The sequence below is a fragment of the Chanodichthys erythropterus genome, chromosome 2, assembly GCF_024489055.1.
Source record: "Chanodichthys erythropterus isolate Z2021 chromosome 2, ASM2448905v1, whole genome shotgun sequence".
NCBI lineage: Eukaryota > Metazoa > Chordata > Actinopteri > Cypriniformes > Xenocyprididae > Chanodichthys > Chanodichthys erythropterus.
The window spans coordinates 36,956,362-36,972,873 of NC_090222.1; the positions used below are offsets into that span (position 1 = coordinate 36,956,362).

The following is a 16,512-nucleotide window of genomic DNA, read 5'->3' on the forward strand; positions in this document are numbered from 1 at the left end:
TGCACGTTTAAGACATGGTGCAACCCCTTGACATGAAGTAACCCAAAATCATAAGAGTGCCGAACAGTGTGGAATTTCCTGCGGATAGACTCCAAACACACTCCTGGCCTGAAGCACTAGATGGAGGGCAAAACACTCTTTCTTTCAAACACTCAATAGCAGGAAGAGCTAAATAAAACCATGCAATGCTTTCAGTGTAGTATCGTGCCTTTAGGGTACAGGGCTGCACATTACAGCAAACACGTCACAAAGACAAGCAGCCTCTGTAACAGGGCAGGGCCACTGAAACATTCCAAAACACATGCGCTATCAGTCCTCACATGCAGCCAGTCGCAAGCCATAAAATCAAGTGGAAGGAATGACAAGCTGTCTCCTCCGATAATCTGCACACAGATGAGCTTGTTGATGGTCCCGCATTTTGCTGCAGGTGATAATTACACACCGGAGCACAACAGAACAACTGTCTGGAACCAGAGCTGGCTTTCAAGGCCTCAGGCGACATGATTTGATAAGGCAAGCTTGTCTGTATGAGTACACTAGACTGAAGAAATAAGGGTCCAGTACTGACTGGAAAGAAGCTCAAACAAGGTGCTCTGCACATTGTGTCCTGACTAAGCGTAATGCAGATAAACTAATGAAGACGGATGAATTGGCGCTCTTGCTCAGCTAACAGGGATCGTTCTCAGAACTGGTTCTGGCAAGGTTCTCTCAAAGTTATGAACAAGCGGTCTTCCAGTAATTGGTCTTTAAAGTCACCATGAAATCAAAATGGACGTTTTTTTTGGCTTTTAGCATGAATAATATGTTAGCCAATACAAAAACAATAACAAAATTCGTATTTAGAAGATATAAGTGTTCAGAATTTACAGTCTCTCACTTCCACCAAAATGGATCAGTGATTTTGATGACATCACTCTGCACTTTGCACTTCAAATTCTCATCAGATTTTCGGTCCAATCAAATGCTCTCTAAAATCTAAAGCATCCCGCCCCCTACATTATAAATTAGCTGCGGCTGAAATCGGTCACTTGTTCATACATTTACTATTTTCGACATGGTGCAGTGCACTATATAGGGCATAAGAAAGATTAAGTCAGTGTAAATATGCTTTCCATTAAGGCAAATGAAGTCTGATTTCACGTTAGTGTCACGCGAACTGCCGTAGCGCACACAGTCTGCTCCGGTCCAGAGACGCGATAGCACAAAGTGGATGATATGCGCGAGTCAGCTCAGATCACAAAACATATCGGACCCATTCGAATTCTGCACAGAATGCTGCATTTCAAAAGCAATATGGAGATTAGGAGGAGAAACAGTTAGAGATTAGAAGGAAATTGAGGCTTTACCAAGTTCAACAGCTCTGGCCGAGATGTGATATAAACTAAACGCTATCGGCCATTTTAAAAAAAGAGGAGGAGCTGTTCGATATGTCCCGCCCCGTCTTCCTGTTTCAGTGGAAATTATGTCAACAAGTTGAATAATGCTGCTCGTTCCAAGGCACTTCAGTGGGTCTTTAATAATGTTCTCAAAACGTTAACATAAAAAAAATATTTTTATTTTTTTAAATGGTACTACTTTTTTTCCGAATGTTCAGAGAATATTCAAAAGTAATGTTCCCATAATGTTTGCATAACCAAGAAAAACATTTAAAAAACTGGATGCCTTGAATGTTCAGCGATGGGTTCTCAGTGGTGTCAAATTAAAAGTCCCGCTTCTGAAACTGTTTGGCTCATAAATTGGCCCAAATTATGCAGATAATTAAAAATTGCCAAATATCATCCGATAACTTAGGCCTTGGTGATATATTGGTTGACCACTTGTTAGGACATTGTTTTGTATGAAAGAGTTGACAATAAGTTTTTACCTGAGTTCTCTTTGTTGCTCCGTTTCTCAATGCCAGGAAAGGCCGCCTCCAAGTCCAGTTTTCCAAAACGGAATGTATAACCATTCATAAGTTTCTTGGGAAGGCTGCTGCCAGAGCCGCCGGAGGATGAGCGCGCTCGGTGGCCTTTAACCTGCAAGGCCTTATTGGTACGTTCAAGAGATTTGGAGCGTCTCTCCTCCGGACTGAGCTCAGCGTTCTTGGATGGATTTATGGCGGGAGAACCGTTGCGAGGTTCATCTCCTCCCAGCCATCCACGGGCACAGATCCTCCGTGGGATGGGCTCCTTCGGAACGGAGCTGGAAGTCGACTCCGTTCCTTCCTCCAGAATGGATTCAGAGCTGGAGCCGATGTTCATGGGGTTCTGCAGTGCCTCCATGTAGGACTTGCGGAAAAGCCGGCGTGACTCGAAGGTTGTCGAGTCTCTAGGGTGACGCTTGCGAAGGCCGGGATTACTAAGGTCTGTGCTGAATGAGAGCATTTTGTGGCCGATTCTACCTCGGATGAATCCTTGATCCGGGCTGGGACTCTTTTGCAAGGGCGAATCCTCTGAGCGCAGGGAGCCAATGCCCATATCCGTGAGGCTGCGACTGAGAACGGGTTCCGATACGGTGGACTCGCCGCCCAGAGAGTCTCGTGAACTGAGCGTTCCCGTGGATCCGTGTGTGCTGCATGTGCTGAGCTGACCGCGCAGGGTCGTGCCACCGCTCCGCGCCTGCATGATTGCGTCGGCGGTGCTGGTCACAAACAAAGGATTCACCACGTTTTTCCAGGGTGTGCGATAAACCACGGCACCAGTGCTGAGGAGGCAGTTCTGGAGAGGCTGCAAGTTGCGCTCACGAGTTACATTCTGCAGGAAGTCCGTTGTAAAAACGCTGCCGTACATGCTCTCGGCCACAGGGATCTCTGCGATGGCTTGCCCGCTCCCTGACAGGCATTTTATGACCAGTTTGGCAGCCTTGCGGCCTAAAGGAACCACCTGCAGGTAGAAATCTCCCTGCCGCAGACGTACTTTATGCAGCGGTGCGAGTTGCAGAACCACCTTCTCATGTAAACACAGCGGCCATCCCTCGTGGTACAGCAACAGGCCTTTGAATCGCAGCTGTGCAAAATAAAAAGGGCAAATTAATCAGATTTAATAGTGCTTTCCTTGCATGTATGAGCAATAACTTTCAGTTATTTGCAGTTTGCAATAATTAAAGGGTTAGTTGACCCAAAAATGAAAACTATCCGCTCTCCCTCAAGCCATCCTAGGTGTATATGATGTATATCTTCTTTCAGTCAAACACAACTGGGAGCTATATTAAAAAATATTCTGGCTATTCCAAGCTTTAAAATGGGATTGAATGGGGGACGAGATTCTGAAGCCCAAAAAACGCACATCCATCCATCATAAAAGTAATCCATACAGCTCCAGGGGGTTAATAAAGGCCTTCTGAAGAAAAGCAATGTGTTTTTTAAGAAAATATCTATATTTATAACTTTATAGACAATAATCACTAGCTTCCGGTAACGTTCGTCCGTGCATTCATGAGAGAATCGAGTTCTGGCGTAGGATGTAGGAGTAGCGTAGGTAAGAGTAGACCACTCTCGAAATTCAAACAGGCTGTTTGACTCAAGCTCCTCCGACATTTCTCATTTTAGACTTCTAATTCGTGACTAGTGTTTTGTTTTGCTCTATCCTCTGCGTTTCCATGTTCGTCAATACGTCATGCATCAGGTCAAAGTTTGAATTGACTTGCATACGGAGGCCAGTGATTCTAGTTTATAAAGTTATAAATATGGATATTTTTCTTACAAAAATGCATCGCTTTGCTTCAGAAGGCCTTTATTAACCCCCTGGAGCCGTATGGATTACTTCTATGATGGATGGATGAGCTTTTTTGGGCTTCAAAATCTTACTATTTACTATTTTACTAGTTACTATTCACTTCCATTATAAAGCTTGAAAGAGCCAGAATATTTTTTAATATATCTCCGATTGTGTTTGTTTGAAAGAAGAAAGTCATATACATCTACTGTAGGATGGCTTGAGGGTGAGTACATCAGGATAATTTTCATTTTTGGGTGACCTAACCCAAAAACTTTTAGCACAAAAATGCACTGAACTAAAAACATAATGCACTTAGAAAATACTGAAAAGTGTAATTTCTGCATCACCCAACAGAACTGCAAAAATGATTATGACTATTATAGAACATAAAATAGAAGGTGGCATACTTATATTTTTTCTTCAATTTCTCACATATATTAGCAATCAGAGCTCAAACTGGCACATTATCGACGTTATTTTTTATTTATTTTTTTTAATTAAAACTAAAAGTAAAACTATTAAAAAACATCATTTGAAATAAAATAAATTAAATAAACTGAAATAAAAAGTATAAAACTAGTTAACAAGGCAAAGGTTTTTCTGAATAAAAACTATATAAACATATTTTTTAAAGAACTACTAAATATGACAAAAACACAAAAAAAATCACTAAAACTTTGATGAAAAATATAAATAACAATTAATAATTTATGTAATGAAAACAGCGAACAGCAGAATTTAAATTGAAAAAATATAATGTAAAATTCTTTGCAGGGACTGATTCAGTGAATTTGCTTATTTATGCATTTATTAATATTATGTAATATTTATTTGTTTATTTAAATGGTAAAGTCAGTATTTTTTTGGTGAACAAACAAACCAGTTCACTACAATGAATCAAACTTCAAAATCCTTTTTATGAGAGATTTCGGCACAAGCAATACTGCGGGAAAAAGGAATTTGTCATGATACATCTCTACTGGTTACAAAAAGGGCTACCACTGTAATGCTACTGAAAACCAGGTAATTTAGTAGAGTTGTTAGTTACTCCCTGACATTGCTGATGCTAATGTTGATGATGCAGCAGGAACATGTAAGCTTCAGCACGCTGTGCCTCCCTCAAAGATCATGGCCGAGTTAAATGAGCCCGCTGAGAGCCCTCGACTCAGAGTAATAATTAATACAGGAGCATAAGGTTTCAGGTATGTGCTCACACAGCGCTAACCTGCAGAAATACAAAGCCTCCCTGAGCAAGTCTTTCATTTCAGCCTGATCCTCTTTGCCAAGTTCACCCCAGTGAGCTCACAACACTCTCTGTTCGGGCTGTTTTTCAGAGCAATACTGAACCCTCTTTCAGCCTGAAGCATTCATCCTCCCTCTCATGTTCCCACTCTCGCAAGATTTCTCTCTGAGAGAATTTAAATGGATTGAACATGTTTAGCTGCAGCGCTACTGATTTCAACAACAATATATGTAGAGGAGAGGAGACTGTCAGCAGTTAAATAATCCGGGAATGAATGACTAGCCTGTTAATGCACATTATCGGGTTTAAAGATTGCATGATGCATGACAAATTTCTATGCTGGCCCAATAAGTAAAATGAAGAAAAAACAACAAATAATAATAAAATCTAATATATATATATGAAAACAGTTGCAGTGCAATTTTTTTTTCAGGATTCTTTGATGAATAGAAAGTTCAAAAGAACAGCATTTTTTGAAATAGAAATCTTGTAACATACACTACCGTTCAAAAAGTTTTATTTTTTGGAAAGGAATTAATAATTTTATTCAGCAAGGGTGCATTAATTTGATCAAAAGTTACAGAAAGACATTCATAATGTTACAAAAGTTTATTTTTCAGATAAATGCTGTTCTTTTGAACTTTCTATTCATCAAAAAAATCCTGAACAAAATCTGTTTTCAACATTGATAATAAGAATAAATGTTTCTTGAGCAGCAAATAATCATATTAGAATGATTTCTGAAGGATCATGTGACTCTGAAGACTGGAGTAATGATGCTGAAAATTCAGCTTTGATCACAGGAATAAATTACAGCTTAAATATATATTCATATAGAAAACAGTTCTTTTAAATTGTAATAATATTTCACAATTTTACAGTTTTTACTGTCTTTTTGATCAAATAAATTAAGCCTTAATGAGCAGAAGAGACTTCTTTCAAAAACATTAAAAAATCATAACGATCCCAAACTTTTGAATGCCAGTCTCTATATAAACAATATCTATATTGTAGCAAATACTGTGTGAACCTCCCTTAAGCGGCTTTGTATAAATAAGTTTCTTATTAAAAATGTTTTTAAAATATTATGTAATAGCACAGGCAATGTTAGGGGAAATTTACTTCTAAAAGTAAATCATTTCAATATTGCATTACTCCCTAAAAACAGTAACTAATTGTATTATTTTTTAATGGAAAGCAACGCTTTACATTACTTTTGAGTTACTTTTCCTTACCTGGGCTGGGTTTGCTTGTTTTTTGTTTGTTTTTTTGTTTTGTTTTTTTAAATAAAAAAAGTTTTGTCAAATGTAAAGGCCTTTTCACACCAAATTGACAAAGACATTGGTTAATAAAGTGAGATTAAATACATAAAGTATATTTGTTTTATGTAGCATTTTTCATTATTGCAGTTTTGTATAATATTGCATATATAAGTTTGCATTTTACAGTTTTTATTTATTTTGAGGAATACTTTTTTGTTTTTATGTGATGAGTAAATGTGAGATGAATAAATGCATGTTCACATTTAGTCTAGAACTACAATAATCATCATGTTTACACACAACGCTGCACGATTTCTCTCAACATGGGGATAGGACAGCTTTCCGTCAATACAGTGAGTGAGTGGGAGAGTAACTCAGATATTTTGTTGTAAATATAAAAGTAATATGTTACTTTATTCGTTACTTGAAAAAAGTAATCTGATTACTTGTAATGCGTTACACTCCAACACTGTTAGCAGGCATTACGTTTTTTTTTACCCACTGATTTCTTTTACTTCTGTTAAAATGCATCTTATGAAACTCCCAGTACTCACACAGGCCTCCTCCTTTATTATCTGCAGGATTCTCTTGGTGGGCAGCAGGAAGTCAATGAAACAGCGCAGGCCGTCGCCGCGGTACTGTCTCTCCACCACACTGAAGAGCTGCCACAGCACGGTCGCCGCGCTCGCGCTGAACGGAGGGTACAGTGCAGAGAGCGTACTCTGAATGCAGTGGTCCAACGACTCTGAGTCCTGCAACAAATCACACATTGACAGAGCCATTAAACATTTAGGACATATGTTTCTGGATTTATAGACCGAATCAAACCAAATTGATGGAGATGGAGTAAACAATGTCAGCATGTTGTTTTTGGTTTGGTTAGTGAGACTGTTGGGGTTTCTGACCCATAGTGGTCACAAGTTCAATTCCACAGTTCCCAGTCACAAACACATACAGCAGGATGTCAGGAGGTCGCGGGACACTGATGAGACAGGAAACACCTGTCAATGTAACGTCACAGACTGGACAATAACAGGCAGGATGGAAAATCCTGTCCCTAATGGAGCACTATATGATATCTGTGAAGTAAAGGACTTTCCAGACGGATATGATTAACACTATCCTCCTAGACTAACAAAACCGTGACCTGGGACAGTCAACTTGAGGTTAAATGGGCAGGGTAGTGGACAAAATGAAAATAAATGTGTTTGAGTCAGGGGTGTTAAAATTATAACTAAAATTAAAAAAAAACAACAACATTAAAACACATTTTCGTTAGCAAAAATAAATATAAAATGTATTTTATTTTAACATTTCTCATTTTAATTTAGCTTAACTTCATGTGCTAAAATAACTAAAACTGAAATAAACATTTGTTTAAAATATATATACACATTAAAAAAAATAAAAACGAATAAAAATGACAAAAACAACAAATCTACAAAAACTATATATAAAATTAAGTTTACAAAAATGTATGTAATTTATTTGTGTATAATTTATAATTAAATAAATAATCTTTATTTATAAATAAACTACATATACATATCTGTGTGTAATTTATTTAACATTTTAATTATTAATATATATATATATATATATATATATATATATATATATATATATATATATATATATATATATATATATATATATATATATATATATAGTAAATAACTAAAAGAAAACTTAAAAGTAAATAAAAACTAAGTAGACAATAAAATATATATTATATAATATTACACATACATAAATATGCAGTATATAATTATTTTATAATTTAAAGTATAAATCAAAATTAATAATATATATTTAGAGAGAGAAAGAGAGAGAGAATATATATTTTGTAAAATAACTAAAAATAAAACAAAACTGAATAAAAACTATTTAAATATATCAAAATATATATAAATATAATGTAAAAATATACATAAAACAACAACTAGTAAAAATTGCAAAAAAAAAAAAAAAACGAAACAAAATTACAAAAACATTAACTAAAATGACAATGAAAATGGAAAATATTACTAAAATAATAAGCTATTAATAATAAAAACTATAATAGTATCTTAATGAAGGAGATCAGACATCACGGCAGGGGAAAAGCCCAGGAAAAATCCCCGGCAAAGTAACCAAAAGCTCTCACTTTAACTTTCCCTGTTTGTTCTGCTCTGTTGGCCCTGTATTAGACAATGACAATGTGTTGTCCACATGCCGTGACTCCTCCACAGGGCGGCCATTGTTTCATCCCTCCTGCAGAAAGTCTTTCTTGACGCTCTAGGAAACTAAATCACTCTCCCACATTAGTGGCTCGCAGAGATCCAGAAATAATCACAGTGCGCTGAAACTGCAGGGAAGAGTAGAACCGCATTTTAAAGGAAAGGCTAACAATGGGAGGAAAGGCAACATGATTTCTAACATCGTTCAATGGTACTTTTTTAAGTAATTGTGGCAGGCTACAAAATACTGCCTTGGGCAGGACAGGATTATAGACTGGTCCAGTGGGACCAGTGCCTCGGGCCTCGGACTGCCAGGAGCCTCCAAAGCCTCGGGCCATGTGACCTAAGCCTGTCAAAATAAACTAGTGTTTTATATATATATATATATATATATATATATATATATATATATATACACATATATACAGACTACCAACTACTAATTAATCACACTAGCTGAGCGACTGACTGAGCGATTACATGAGACATGATACATTTTGGTTGTACTGTACAGTTGTACTTTTCAACATACCTTCTGATGTTCATTCATGTTTATTTGGTGCTATAACTAGTAGTAAAGCGGAAAAGATGAGGCACTACAGACATCTGTCACACCACATTAAAGAGCACAAAAACTGCATTTCCTAATAAAATTGACAGAATTTGAAAGCTAAGGGTGTGTTCACACTTGGCATGTTTGGTTCGATTAAAACAAACTCTCACTGCCATCTGAACTCTGTTGACCACAAAGATGGGTCTCTGTCTGCTTCCAAATGAACTCTGGTGCGGTTCGAATGAAATATGAATGCAACTCGGACCAAAGACATGTAAACGAACCAAAAACAGGACATGATTTCACAAGATGTGACCCTGAAAAGGACAGAATGCTCAAGCATACCAGTTTTTTTTGGTCATAGTCGTGTTGCCCGTTACAGTTCGGTACAGGCATCAGAACCGTGTCTCATTGCAGCAGATCTTCGTTTGTGTGTGACGGAGGTATTCCTGACGCTGTTTTGACTCCTTTAAATGTTTTATAAGGTCTTCACGAATTCTCAGCTGGTCAAAATACCATCATATGTAGGCTACGCACAAACTACGAGTGCATTTATCCCAGAACACAGCATTGTTTTGGATGTTTGCCAAGTTCTGTCACAAAATATACGTCATAAAAGCCGACCAATTTAAGTTGTGAATGTATCCCTATGCCTTTAGGTTCGGTATCTTTAGGTTCGATGTTAAAAATGCCAATGGGAACGCTAAGTGGAGCAGAACTATATGTTTTTTATTGTTTTTGTTGGTCCGGAATAGGGCTGTCAATCTCTAGTTGACTAGAAGAGGCTTAGTCAACCAAAATTGGTATTAGTCAGTTGGTCGCAGAAAAAAAAATCTCCACAGGAAGTGGCGAAGTCACGCAGTCTGTGATGAACAGATCGTTACTGACAGGAAATCCAAACATTCGCCTATCATTCATTATTGTAAGTAGTAGCAACTTTACAAGTTCGCTCACTCTACCTAGATAAATGTGCACTATTATTTGGAGCATATCCAAGTGTTTGTGTGGAAAGTGCGCTTACTGTGTGACATGGAGGCACCAGTGCGATCACTTGCATTTAACTTAAAATATTGCATCATTTTGGTCATACAGATACAAATAATCTGAAATTCGAAACTGTAAATGGTTTGCTTTTATTTCTGTAAACTCACAACAACAGCAAAACGTTGTGCTTTTGTAAAATAATGAAAACAAAGAGGATGCGCTTTCTGCCGTCTCGGTCTCAAGTGAACTTGAGCATGTCACAAAAATTAACCGAAACTTAGCATATACTTACAGATATGAGAAATACAGCATGTAAAGCTTGAAATGTCTTTTAAATTAAACAATTCAAATATAAAACAAATATTTCTAAGATTATGTTATGAAACGTGCATATATGCACGTCCACTACTGCGGAGATGACGAGTCAGCATCGTCGACTTCATCTCTGCAGCCGAAAACACACAAAATACTAGTTTATCAACAAATTATAAAAATTTCATCTCCTGTTTTTTTTCATGCCACATTCATAATCATTACGTTTGCCGATGTGCTGTGGCAGGCTTTATGTGTGCGCTTGTACTCTGATTAGGCAATGTATTATGCATATAGGCGATTAAAGACTCATTATTTTGATTTATATGGCTTATTAATATAAATGCGAAATTAATCGACTAATCGCTTAAATGTACTACTAGTTGACTAGAAAATTCTTTAGTTGAGGGCAGCCCTAGTCCAGACCAAACAAACTCTAAAACTTTGTTTCATGTCAAAAGTAACAAAGCACAAATGACTGCAATTACTGGATAACAGGCGTGCTACAAATAAAGTTTTGTTCACGCATCAACTGAAAAACATCACAGAGTAACTTTTTATTTTGACTTCCTGTGGGGCATTCAAAAATGAATAAATGGGGTTCAAACCCACCAAAGAGTCACTAGTGGAGTCTGAAGCCTGGCTTTGGTTTGAAGATCTTTTGAAAACTGTATTCAGGACACCCTGCATATCAGTATCAGTGCGCCCCCACCCAAAACACCACTTTTAAAGTCTGAGAAGACTAAACATATGGCAAGAACACAGCACTGGATGGAGGACTTCAAGAGAGGTGGAGATAAGTGAGGCTTTGAAGATGAAAGATAAATAAGACTGGGCAGAGGGAGAGCTTCTGACGCATTTCCATAACCTTGAAAAAGTTATTTCACCTGGCTGAAGCCAGTAAAAGAGCTTTTAATAGCAGCCAAAGCACAAGTGTGGGCTTGGAGGAAGCGTTGATGTGTGTGGTATCTGGAGCAGGAGCGGGACGCTGAGGAATCCGCCCTCTTTGATGGTGTTTATGGTAGACGGTGGAGGTGCTGGATGAGAACTGGACCCGTAATTATATCAGCGACCAAACGACATGGATTCCAGGTGTCTCTGTTCTCTATTAAAACAGAATGACATCTGCTACAGAAGGTACAGCCACACTAAGACACACATTTTGTTTTTGTTTAGTCAAACATCTCTATTACAACAGGTATAGGGATTTGATCACAACTGCTTCAACTGCAACACATAATTTGCACCATGAACATCTAAAAATCATGCAGCATTTTTTTTTTTTTTTTGAAGTGATCAGACTTACAAACTGGAAAAAAAAAAATCCCCTTGAGACAATAAGAAATTAACAAGCAAACATCCAAAATGAAAACACCATAGCAACCACCTAGCAACTCTCTAGCAACCATCCAGAATGCCATAGCAACCACCTAGCAACCATATAGAAGATAACAACCACTCAGAACATGTTAGCATCATATTCACATTTAAAATGGAAATATATCAAGTTCCCATGCAATTTCACTGTATGCTAATTTAATGAAATTACAAGAATTTACTATTCAGCAGGGCTTCCACAACTTTTGATCAATGACAATGAATTTCCATTTTTTTGCATGATCATTTTTCTATATATGGCAAGACGTGTAAATATCTTTATTAATTTCTTAACATTATAACATACAATTACTAAAAAAAAAAACAATAATAATAATAATAATAATATTTATCATTTTTATTTAATATTATTGTATTATATATAAGGACATGTACAAATTTTAATATTTAAAATATATTAAAATTGTATATATAATAAATAATAAACACCAATAAAAAAATTCTATATTATTTCATTATTTATAATACATAATATATACACATTCATGACTAATGATTAAATATAAAACTATATATATATATATATATATATATATATATATATATATATATATATATATATATATATATATATATATATATTTGTTTATTTTTTTAAATAATTCACAATAGATACACATTTATGATTAACGATTAAATATAAAACTGATATTCACTACAGAAATAACCATGACTTTAAGATTTCATTGATTTCTATGACTTTTACAGGTCTGGAAAGCACAATTTGAAGGTTTTCCCAAGACCGTGGGAACCTGAACAGACCACAAAAGATGTTGTTTTTACAAATCATTGACATCACTGGTGCCACTAATGCTCTAATAGACTTGAGGTCCATTTAACCACCTTTTACTGCAATGCAAACATACAGTAACTAAGCAGGAGCTGTGATTTGCCAAACGAAGCAGCTCTAAACGACAGCCTTCGAAGAGAGCGCTAAACAAACCATGTGTGAACTCCTGACAGTCTGACGGGAAGGGCAGCGGGCGCGTTTAGTGGGTCAGGAAGACAAAGGCCTCGCGCACCAGCTCTCCAGTGGAGCATGAAACCACCGCGGGAGTGAAACAGGAGAGGAGCAGCGGCCACTGGGAGCGCGGCCACACACCTCCTATATGCAGGTGTCAAAGCAGCATCTATAGAGCTGTCTGGTGACAAATGCATGATAATGGAGGAGAAAAATGGGTCAACAGTAGGGATTTGACGACTGAGATACATGGTGCCGAAGTGGCAATTAGGAAAAGCAATGTAGATCATCAGACAGTTCATTCAAAACTTTCATATAAAACTTTCAGGTGGTGCTAACAAAACGCACTTAACCCTGGGTTATCAAAGTTCTAAACCCTGCTTTTGGTTTTAGAATTGTAATTCAGCAGCAAGGTTAGCACTGCATTTGCTCTGTTAATGCAAACATTTGCAATGCTCTGTTGCATTGCGGTGACAAACGTGTACAGTGTGAAACGATGCAGTGTTATAATGTTACAACTGGATGCTTAGCAACCGACAACCAATCACATACCTCATATTTGGAAACAGTCATGTAAACACTGCGTGTTGTAACAGTAGTTTAAGCATTTGAGGTAAAAAATGTCAAAAGGTGAGAGAAAACACTTTTTGTAGTGAATAGAATGTTTCACTCATACCTTTATTGTCTGTACAGTCCATTCAGTATAAACTTGATAGTACAATTGGCAATATATAATATAATTCTAGAGCCTTTATGTAAACAGGTAGTGTGCTGTGATCATCCAAACAATGACAATGACAGAGAAAATGCTAACCCAGGGTTTAGGAATGTACAGCTTATGAATACCCAGGATTCGTTGTTAACCCCAGGTAAATTATGATCAATGTGAAAAGTGAAGCAAGATAACCCAGGGTTAACTATTTCAAGTGTGAAATACATATATATATATATATATATATATATATATATATATATATATATATATATATATATATATATATATATATATATATATATATATATATATATATATATATATAGCCTTTCTGAGTTATATTCAAAAAAATATTAGGATAAAAACATCTATTATTACATAATTTTTGAAAGAAGTCTCTTCTGCTCACCAAGACTGCATTTATTTGCATTATTTTATTTGATCAAAAATACAGTAAGTTAAGTAAAAAAAATATTATTAACTGATTTCTGCTGTAATATATTGTAAAATGTAATTTATTCCTGTGATCAAAGCTGAAATTTCTGCATCAGTACTCAAGTCTTCAGTGTCACATGATCCTTCAAAAATCATTCAAAGATCATTTCTTGCTATTATCAATGTTTAAAACAGTTTTAGCTGCCTTTTTCTTTTTCTTTTTTTTTTTTTTGGAAATCATGATACACTGCCATTCAAAAGTTTGAGATAAGTAAGATTTAAAAACAAAAAAGAAAAAAAGAAAGAAATATGCTTTTTTAATGCACATTAAATTGATAAAAAATTACAGTAAAGTCATTTATGAAATTAATAAATATTACAAAATTAAATTTAAAACAAATTTTAAATCTATTTAAAACAAAAGCTGTTTTTTTACTTTCTATTCATCAAAGAATCCTGAAAAAAAGTTCACAGTTTCCATTAAAATATGAAGCAGCACAACTGTGTTTAACATCAATAATAATAATAAATGTTTCTTGATCTTTAAATCAGCATATCAGAATGATTTCTGAAGGATCATGTGATACTGAAGACTGGAGTAATGATGCTGAAAATTCAGCTTTGATCACAGGAATAAATTACTTTTTAAAGTATATTCACATAGAAAACCATTACTTTAAATTGTAAACATATTTCACAATATTACTGTTTTTACTGTATTTTTGATCAAATAAATGCAGCCTTTGTGAGATCGAGAGACTACTTTCAAAAACATTTTAAAAACTTAATGTTTCCAAACTTTTGTATATATATATATATATGTACATGCTCATGATATATTATATATGATTTTTTATTATTTAAAAGAATGATTTGAAATATGTCTATTCACATCTTTATATCCCATGCAATGTGTGTTTACTAATACTATTCTTATAGAAGACATATATCATTGCTTCCAAGATTGATGTGAATCCATTTCAAGGTGTGTTAAGCTTACAACTATCAATTGCAATTATTTAAAAGTCATCAGCCGGAATGCCATAATCGTGACCTCCCTCGCTAAATCCATCAGTTTGAAAGAAGACAAGTTCTGTAAACACCGCACCTGATGTGACGGACAGCTGTCGAACAGGTTGACGTCTACAGATGGAATGTGCATTGACTCATGGGAAGACAAAAGCAACACGCAGCCGCTCTAAAACAGGTTCTATAGTGAATATATGAGCGATTACAGCATGACAACACAAACACACACAACAAACCCTGCATCAGAGCTCACACACACCATGAACCTGCTGTGACATGGCAAATTATCGCTTCAGAGGTAATTACGAGAGGAGTTAAAAGTGCTCTAATTGAGGGATCAATTCAAGACGCCGCTCCCATGATGTCTGGATTACTGCACAAAAGCCCAAGCCTATTCCTAATGCCACTTATTTCCAGGCCGGTTGAGTCAAATTATGTTAAAACTAGTTCCATATAAGTTCTTCCATAAAACATGGATCTTTATATCCCTAAAAGGCCTTAAAATTAGAACTGAATTAAGTGAAAACTAACAAAAAAAACAACAACCAAAAAGTAATAATGGTAATGGTATATATCAATAAATCACCATGATATTTCCTTGTTTGTATGTCACTTTCAATAAAAGCATCTACTAAATGAATAAATGTGAATATAAATGTACCATGATACAGTCAATGCTTTCTGATCTGAGCTGAATAACGACAATATTAGCAGAATTTGACTCATATTTGATGAAGTTTGCATCATTATTTTCCTGTTTATTACTGTAAAGCGCTATAGAAATAAAGGTGACTTAACTTTTTGTAAGGAAACTAAATGCTAGAAAATACTTTCCATACAACACCAGCTTCTCTAAAGCATAGCAGTTTTCCTCTTTGATAGGACCATCACGATCCCATTTGAAAAGTGATGAATGCTTTCTTAATTTGAAGTTTAATAACAAGAAATCATCTTCTTCAAAGCATAACAATGATACCTGTGATTTGGAGGGAGGGTGTCAGATGTAACATGCACCAGTGCAGCGCTTACCTTTATACTCAGGTAATTATCACAGCTCCGCGATTTCACTCTGGAGTGCATAGTGCTCAGTGTTCGCACTCAAAATAGAAGAAAAAACATAAATATGGAAAATAAATAAATAGGTTTAGTTCATTAATCCAGTGTAAGTCCATGCACTGAGCGACAGGGAGCGTGTCAGGTCCGCTGCACCCATGACTACGTCTGCCGGTGTCTCGTCGCTCTAATGGGAAGTTTGAGAGAGAGACAGACAGCGAGCTCGGCTTCAGCCCTCCTCCCAGCTGGATAATGCATACTGATGCAATTTCCTTTAGCACTGAGAAAACACACGATCTGAGCTGCACACAAACCACAACAACACCCCCGTCCACAACTGCCCTGCAGGGGAACAAACCTTTACTACCCCCTACTTTAGAGTGGCCAAAGCCTCCCCCTCTCCTGGCTCTTTGTCCTGACAAAACAAATGGACTAGGGTTTCAGCTTATGCTGTCGCTTTTGTAAAAGAAGGAGGGGAAAAAAGAAAAAAGAAGACATCAGCATGCCATTGGTGGCTCAGGTCACTCAACTACAATAGTGCTGCTCTAAATCTTGTCAGGGAAAGTCTAATCCAAAATCTAAAGCTGACACAAACTAGAACGGTTCAAAACAAACAAACAAAACTGCTTTGGATTTCATGTAACACTTCACTT

At 36.2% G+C, this 16,512-nt stretch overlaps 1 protein-coding gene across 3 annotated transcripts in view; it reads right to left on the reverse strand.

Annotated features, from left to right (window-relative positions):
- zgc:158766 (uncharacterized protein LOC100009641 homolog) overlaps positions 1–16,027 on the reverse strand; it is a 49,504-nt gene extending 33,477 nt beyond the window's left edge. For all 3 annotated transcript variants that reach the window (XM_067411383.1, XM_067411375.1, XM_067411366.1), the window contains exons 1-3: positions 15,836–16,027; positions 6,755–6,952; positions 1,865–2,984 (exon numbers count right to left, since the gene is read on the reverse strand). In XM_067411383.1, coding sequence (XP_067267484.1) covers positions 1,865–2,984; positions 6,755–6,952; positions 15,836–15,886 — 1,369 coding nt within the window. In that variant the 5' untranslated portion in view covers positions 15,887–16,027. The remainder of the gene's footprint in view (positions 1–1,864; positions 2,985–6,754; positions 6,953–15,835) is intronic.
- Between the last annotated feature and the right edge of the window lie 485 nt (positions 16,028–16,512).